The sequence below is a fragment of the Tupaia chinensis genome, unplaced genomic scaffold, assembly GCF_000334495.1.
Source record: "Tupaia chinensis unplaced genomic scaffold, TupChi_1.0 Scaffold144952_1, whole genome shotgun sequence".
NCBI classification, from domain to species: domain Eukaryota; kingdom Metazoa; phylum Chordata; class Mammalia; order Scandentia; family Tupaiidae; genus Tupaia; species Tupaia belangeri.
Window position 1 is genome coordinate 4,729,520 of NW_006204812.1, and position 8,334 is coordinate 4,737,853.

Here is an 8,334-nt window from a genome sequence, read left to right on the forward strand (position 1 = left end):
GAGTGAGGGCCAGAAAGCCATGGCGGACCTTGTAACGGGACTCTAGTGGGAGTGCTGCTCAGGCGCAGGCATAGGTGCACACGTTTTATATCATGAATTAAAAAAAAAACCCAATTATCACATAGTTCCTTAATAACAAATGACCAGGTAGTGCTAGAAGTTTCCTGGTAAGATGTTTTATTGTTAATCTGTTTTTTTTTTTTAAAGAATTTTTTCTTTATCACCAGAAGTTGGGGGGGAGAGGGAAAGCAAGCTGCCAGGTCCTGGACTGAAACCACAGTTGGCCACAGTTGGCCACGTGGAAACCCAGTGCTTCTAACCACACCACCTGCGGCCCCCTAATCTGGTTTGTTTCTAATCAGTTGAGTTCAAGTGTGATAAACAGCAGGCCTGCCTTTCTTTCTTTCTTTCTCTCTCTCTCTTTTTTTCTTCCTTCCTTCCTTCCTTCCTTCCTTCCTTCCTTCCTTCCTTCCTTCCTTCCTTCCTCTCTTTCTTTTCTTCCCTTTCTCCTTTTCTTCCCTTTCTTCCTCCCTTCCTTTCCTTCCTTCCCTCCCTTCCCTTCTGTCCCAACCAGGATAGTCAAACAGGTTCCCTGGGGGAGGGAGCAAGAGATGGGACAGACAACTGGGACAGACAACTGGGACAGACAACTGGGACAGACAACGCACACACAGTACAAGGTGCTGATGGAGTCATCTTCCTCTGTTTATTGAGGAGAAATGGCAGTTATATATAGCTGGTGGGCACATGCAAATAAGATAGAACAGCACCAATCATTGATGTGGGTGGATCTCTCCCGTTGCCTAGAAACCCAACCGCTTCTGGGGAGGACGGTTGGTCACATGATTTCTGAGAGTCGGTTTGCTCAGTGAGGAAGTGAGGCCTAATGGTTTCCAAGATGGTGGATAGCTCAAGATGGCTTTCATATGCAGTGCCCTCCACACCCTTCCTTCCCTTCCTTCCTGTGTTTGTGCCTACTGAAGAGAAACAGAAAGAGGGAGGTCAGGAGAAATCACCCCCCAACTACCACCACCACCCCAATGGAGCATGGTTATGCTACAGTTCCTTCTCCATTTTTCTTTTTGATATCTGGGGCATCCGTGCTTATGCACCCAGGTCTGGGCTTGAACTGAGATCTGGTTCCCTTAATTTCTAGGTTACTGGGCTGGCTGGGCGAGGCCTCTTAATTTCTTCAGCGGCTGCTTCCTCTTCACCCTCCTCTTTCTCTCTTTTTTAAAAAAAACTCCACTAGGTGTGTCCAGAGACTTTCTATTTTTGGGATTTGCCAGTGTGTCACTCTGATGTCATTTAATGTGGTCCTTTGTCTTTTCAAAAATTTTTAAAACATTTTGCTGACCTTGGGACCAGCAGTTAGCGTAATGGCTATGTCGCTGGACTCCCATGTAGTCGACCGTGGTTCGCGTCCCGGACCTGGTGGCGTGCCCAAGATCCCGAGAGGAGAAAGGAGGAGAAGGGATTGTGGCGTGGCCATCCCCCCTGGGGGGTGATTTCTCGCTTTCTGTCTTTCTGTCTCTCTGTCTGTCTGGCAAACACACGCGCCCTATAGCAAAAACCTCTCCCCACCAAAAAAAAATTTTGCTGACCTGCTTCACTGGAAAGACAGAATGCACCACCCGGGGGGAATGATCGCACTGCAGTCCCTTCTCCATTTCTCTCTCCTTTTTGGGGTTTTCTCAAGCAGCAATCTGGGACTCAGATTGCACAGTCAGCCGTGTGGGATCCAGCTGCTTTAAACCCCATGCCATGGGCTGGCCCCACTTGTCTCTCACATTGCTTAGAAATTGGTAGTTAAATCTCCAGGTTTGATCCAGTTCATATTCTTATGGCAAAAGCACTTTATAGTGGGAGTGTGCACTTCTGCTAGGAAGAATATAACATCTGGTTGTCTTTTCAGTGATGTTAGCAGCCTCCCCTGTTGGTATTTGCTTGCCCAAGGCATCTTCGTGGTTTATGCCTGGATTTGTAACATTTCTTGTTCCTCTTCAGTTTTTCCTTTGTTGTGCTCCTTGATGGTGTGCAGGAGCCAGGATGAGGAAAGAGAGGGATTGTTCTTTTTTAGACAGTTGAGATTTAATCATCTCCCCTGCATCATCTCCCTCCTCTCCCCTGAAGGATTAGATTTTCCATGCCACCTTGTCTTTTGTATGAGGCTTAAACACGGAGGACTTGATTCTTACCCTGTTTATTAAATTCATATGGACCAGAAAGATAAAATTGTCTTCTTATTTCAGTAATACACCAGAATACTAGTTAATAGATGTTTTTGAGTAGTCAAAAAGATGGCCATCCTGATCTCACCACTCCCCCCTACACACACAAAAAAATTTGTATAAATATACGAAATAGTTTTTGATCCTTGTTTTAAGTTCTGAGAATAGACTTAGTCTACTACTGGGGTCCCCAACATCTGGGCCACAGACTGGCACTAGTCTTTCTTATTATGGTGCAATAATAATAAAAATAAAGTGCACTATAGGTGTAACAGACTGGAATCATCCTGAAGCCACCCCCCCCCCATCCCTTCTCAGTCCATAAAAAAAGAGTCTTTCACGAGACCTGGTGCCAAAAAGGCTGGGGCCCACCTATAGGTTTCAAGGAGTCGTTGCCAGTGGCAGGTCTATGGGCGCTGCCTCGTCTTGTTACTCCTCCTGTGCGGCACATCGGCCTAAGAACCAGTGTCTAACAAATCTAATTCCCGCCCCTTACCTGCCTAGGAGAGCGTCCACATGGCTTGGTACAAGCGGGTCCGTGCGCTTGAATTCCAGTCTTGGGTGTGTAGCTAGCACCTTTTCTCAGCCTCAGTTTCTCATCTTAAAGGAGCCCTGAGTTTTCTCACAGCTGGATGATTCTTCTAGGAACTCACGAGTACTGGATTCTGTCATTTCAGCTTTTAGAGTCTAAATTTATTTTTAATATAAACAGGAGGGGTCTTCAAAGTGTTCGTGGAAAGTGCATTGTGGACAGAAGTCTGACTGCTTTTCCTATTTTTCCAAAATCTTTTCAAAAGGGGACTGGGGAAGTCACGCCCACAAACATTAACAGACCATTTACTTTCTATTAACAGGGTTCTTCCTACCTCCTGTTCCTGGCATAGTATCTTTGAGATGCATATTTCAACCGATTAGTGTATTCTTTTGCTTATCCTTTGCCAAGACACAGAACTTCCCTTTTCCTTGAGATGTAGATTAAGCCTTTCTTTAACTAAGACAGGGATCTTCCCTTCCAATCGCCTGACCTAAGAATTTGTGGAACCCCCCTATAACCTACAAGACCCCTCCCTTCTACATGTCCCGCCTTTTTGGGCCAGACCAATGGGAAATCTTTCAATTAAATGTTGTGTGTCAATCTCAAAAGCAAATAAAAGGAAGCTCTGTACATGATCACCCCGAGAAAAGGCATGTATGCCTCTTCTCCGGGCCTAGGTCACTCACAGTTGGCTTAGAAATAAACCGCATTAATTATTAATTATTAATTTTACAGCTGGTTATTTATTTTCCGTCGACAGCATGTACAGAGAATACTCTGCATGGATCTCAAAATTATTTTACACCAAAATAAACTCACACTTTAATTCCATTTTTTCCAAAACTGTTTGAAGTACTTTTGGATTGGACTCCGGAATCATTTCAAAATGATATTTGCAATCTTTGAACACTTTTCACTCTGAATGGTTTAACCATTTTAATAGTCAAATATGCATCTTTAATCAGAAACTTAATTCCTGATTTTTTCTTTCTTGTTAATCTTAGCAAATGCTAAAAACCCACATTTAGATAGGTAACTTGGTTAAATTTTGTCAAGAAATTCTATTTTTATAAACATCTCAATGTTACACAAATACGCTTTAGCTTTAACTGTTACCTCATTTCATACTGGGTATGTGTGTGTGCATGCCCAAAATTCCGAGAGCAGTGGAGGAGAGGGGATTGTGGCCTGGCCATCACCTCCTGGGCGGAAGGGGAATTGACTTCTCACTTTTCCTCTCTCTGCCTTTGTTTCTCTAGCCAAGTGCCCTATGGCTAAATAATACTGTGACCCTCTGAACTTAAGAATTTTCAACGAAGTTTCGCTTTAGATTTAATGACCAAAACCTTTCTGGCATCCCGAGTCTGCCCTTTTCTTTATCCTCTTCTCCAGGCAGGTGTCATAAAAGCTAGATGAAGGCAGTGTGCTCTTTGTTCTCTAGATAGTAATGGTGGTGCTAGTGGCTTCTGGTACGTATCCTTGTACCCACTCTCTGGGTCTTAACTCACAGAACAGAAATGTAGAATTAGAGCAGTTCCTCTCTAAACTTAGCCTTGAAAGAAATCCCTTGACTGTGAGTACCTCTGACTGTCCCTCTGTCTGAGACATCAAGGATCAAGATGTTAAGAGAAGTAGCTTTTAGTAACAGTCATTGATACCTTCTGAGTACTGTAATTTGCCCATGGAGTATAACAAAGAGAGGCTAGAGAAATTTAACTTCTTGACTGGTTTAAATCTGAGAAGTACTTAGGAAAAAAAGAAAACCAGAACTGTCCTTAACTTGGAGCAGAACCCCTAGTGTTCTCTGTGTGGTTAATTTGTCCTGTGCAGAGAGAGGTGCAGGGTGGAGGGGAGGGGGGGTCTGCAGTCTGTTGAGCTGGGCTGGATGGCATTGCCTAGCATTGTCTCTTTCATGGAAGTCTGCTCACTTAAAGCTCTTTACTTTTTTGGTAGCTGGTAGACCTCTCAGATACAGAGTCGGTTCTGCACACAGGACCTCTGAAGTGGGCTGGAGCCTTGTGGGGGTTACAGGAGCCCACCCTCCTATCAGGAAGCCAGCCTTGGCCTGGGGGAGGATCCCAGTGAAGGCTGGAGGGAGGGCTCTAGCTCTAGCTCTAGCTCTTACTTCCTGGGGGTCAGCATGTTGACTTTTCTTGTAGGTTAGCTTATTATCTATCTATTAATACAATTCAAATCTCATTGTTTTAAGGTCACTTAACAATGTGAGAGTGAAATGGACGGTTCACTTTGAGATATATATATATATATTTTTTTTTTGACAGATTTTTGCTATAGCCTGCGCTCGCCAGAAAGACAGAGACAGAGAGATAGAAAGTGAGAAATCACTCCCCAGGGGAGATGGCCATGCTGCAATCCCTTCTCCATTCTCCTCTCAGGATCTTGGGCACACGTGCACATGCACCCAGCGTGAGTTTAAGCCACTGGGTCCAGGACTTGAACTGTGGTCGACTACATGAGAGTCCAGCGACATAGCCATTACGCCAACTGCTGGTTCCCACTTTGAGACTTTATAAGTAGCAAATGTTGGGCTAGCTTTTCTTCCTTGCTCAGTATGTATCTGATCTGTCCTCTTTGCCCTGCTGCTGTGTGCTTAAAAAGGGAAGAGTTATTTCAGAATAACAGTTTATTCAGTAAAACAAGTTGGCAATAAACAGGGGCTTTGACCACACTATACAATGAATGTGCTTTTCCCATTGACATTACAGTGCTCTAATCTTACAAAAGTAGATAATAGGGTTAAATAAAAATCAATTCCAGTTCTTTATCTGCACCCCGTGTCTTCAGCCTGGTTTTTCAGAGTAGATGCTTCATGTTATAGGCTATGAAGTTTGACAATACCCCAAAGAGAATGAAAGTGGGAATGAGAGGAATTTGGTAACACAGTGTTTTTAATGTGAACTTTTTGTTTAAAGCAAATGCAGCCCTGAGGATTTGGCTACTGCATATAACAACAGGGGGCAAATCAAGTACTTGAGGGTGGATTTTTACGAAGCCATGGATGACTACACATCTGCTATAGCAGTCCAACCCAGTTTTGAAGTTCCATACTACAACAGGGGGCTGATATTGTACAGGCTGGGTAAGAGCTTTTTTTTTTTTCCTTTTTGCCACCGACTGTATTCTCCTACTTTGGAGCTCTCAAGTGTTGTAAAATGAATGTGATAATCATCAAGTTTTAAAGTTACGTGACATTTAGATTTAGAGCTGGGAACAAAGGAAGTGTACCTGAGTGTATTTTAGGCTTTCGATAGGCATTATAGATCACAGCAGAGTGCTGGGGAGGGAATTGGGCCTGGGCGCAGGAGTGAGGGTGACCCCATTACCTTGTGCTGTGCGTTCCCAGCAGCGAAATGAGGGTAATGCTGGTGATCACCTGTGAAACTTCTCTGAGTTAAGAACTTTGAAAGCACATGAGACAGAGAAAGTGAAGACGTTTTAGAAGATTGGAGTAAAGGGCCCATAGGCACTGTTCCTCATTTAAAGTATTAAGAAAATGAGTCTCTGTAGTGTGTATGTGCCATGCTTTTTCTTTTCTTTTTTTTTGGAGAGGTTTTTGCTATAGGGCGCATGTGCTCGCCAGCCAGACAGAGAGAGACAGAGAGATAGAAAGCGAGAAATCACCCTCCAGAGGGGATGGCCACGCCACAATCCCTTCTCCTCCATTCTCCTCTCGGGATATTGGGCACGTACACACACGTGCCCGGTGTGAGTTTAAGCCACTGGGTGCGGGACTCGAACCGCGGTCGACTACGTGGGAGTCCAGCGACATAGCCATTACACTAACTGCTGGTCTCTGTGCCATACTTTTTCAGTCCATTCATCTGTTCGTGGACATTGACATTTGATAGAAAGTAGATGAATATGGAAGACTTAATGCTAAGCGAAGCAAGCCAGACTATGAAAGAGAGGCATTGTGTGTCCCCAGTCAATATATACCAAATGTCTGCACTCTTTGGTAGAAACTGAAAGACTGGAAGGTGTAAAGGCTTGGAGAGCAACTGTGGTTGGTAGGGACAGTGTGGGAGGAGAGTGGGAAATGGGGGAGGGTGAGAGGGAGGGAATCAAAAGGAAAGAGAAGCAGAATCTTTAAGGGTCACAAAAATGGAAAATTATCTGTTGATAATATGTATGGTAATATTTTCAGTTGAACGAATATACAGTGTACTCAGGATGAGAAAATTCATTTGGTATGCTGTAATGACACACAGTGATTGAATGTGAAAAAAAAAATGGGAATCCCACACAAAAAAAGAAAATTAGTCTTTTGTTTCATAATTTTACTGCAGTTAGGTAAAACAGGTGATACAATTTTGTTGACATTTTATAATGATTTATGCCACGTACCTATTAACATCTTGTAAGTAAGTCTATAGATAATTTTAGTTGTATTCCATGTGGGCACATGAAATGACTTTGATGTACATATCCTTATATCTTCATTAAGAGAAAACATGCCCTTTATTAGGAGTGGTTGAAGGCCCATAAATATAAAAGCAAAATATGTGTGTCCAAACATTGTTATGAATAATATAGAAAAATACTTAGCATTTTTTCTTTTTTTTTTTTATTTTTGGGGTTCTGGTACAGGATATTTTGATGAAGCTATGGAAGATTTCAAGAAGGTATTAGACTTAAATCCTGGATTTCAAGATGCTACTCTGAGCTTAAAACAGACTATTCTAGACAAAGAAGAAAAACAAAGAAGAAATATTGAAAAAAATAACTAAAAATTTTTAATTTAAAATATTGACTCATTATTTTTATATCTGTATCTAATTGTCTCTGATTTAAAATAGATATTGAACTATTTTGATTGATATTTGTGCATTAGCACTGACAGTTAAATACTATATTGTGGTAGTTAATTTCAGGTTGAGAAACTGTGTTAAATAGGTATCATTTTTAGGCCAGGTTTGGATCACAGCATCTCGCCTACCTGTGCAGCTTGGTTTTGAGTGACCTCTTTTTGTAGTCCGACTGGGCAAGAGCGCCTGTTTTCTGACTACTAGTACCTACGTTTCTTTGGGCAAATCTTGTGTATACTCCCCCACCACGACTCAGCTCCAGACACGCTTCTACACTGAGAACAAGAAATACGCTGTTGAAGATGTTCCCTTCTCAATCCCTGCCACCTCTGAAATTGCTGACCTTAGTAACATAATCAACAAACTGCTACAGGCCCAAAATGAGTTCTACAAACATGTGGAGTTTGATTTCCTTATCAAAGGACAGTTTCTACGAGTGCCCTTGGTCAAACACATGGAACTGGAGAACATCTCATCCGAAGAGGCTGTGGAACTAGACTATGTGGAGAAATACACTGCACCCCAGCCGGAGCAATGCATGGTCCATGATGACTGGATCAGTTCCATTAAAGGGGCAGATAAGATTTTAACTGGTTCTTACGGTAAGACTTCTCGGATCTGGTCCTTGGAAGGAAAATCAATAATGACAATTGTAGGGCATACAGACATTGTAAAAGATGTGGCCTGGGTGAAAAAAATCATTTATCTTGCTTACTACTGAGTGCCTCCATGGATCAGACAG

General features: G+C 42.7%; 1 protein-coding gene and 1 pseudogene across 1 annotated transcript in view; both read left to right on the forward strand.

Moving 5' to 3' along the window:
* The window catches only part of TTC32 (tetratricopeptide repeat domain 32), a 10,044-nt gene extending 2,291 nt beyond the window's left edge, over window positions 1-7,753 (forward strand). Inside the window, exons 2-3 of the mRNA XM_006167674.2 lie at window positions 5,700-5,866; window positions 7,375-7,753. Of these exons, the coding sequence (XP_006167736.2) occupies window positions 5,700-5,866; window positions 7,375-7,514 (307 nt within the window). The 3' untranslated portion in view covers window positions 7,515-7,753. The remainder of the gene's footprint in view (window positions 1-5,699; window positions 5,867-7,374) is intronic.
* LOC102472854 (ribosome biogenesis protein WDR12 pseudogene) overlaps window positions 7,753-8,334 on the forward strand; it is a 1,572-nt pseudogene continuing 990 nt past the window's right edge.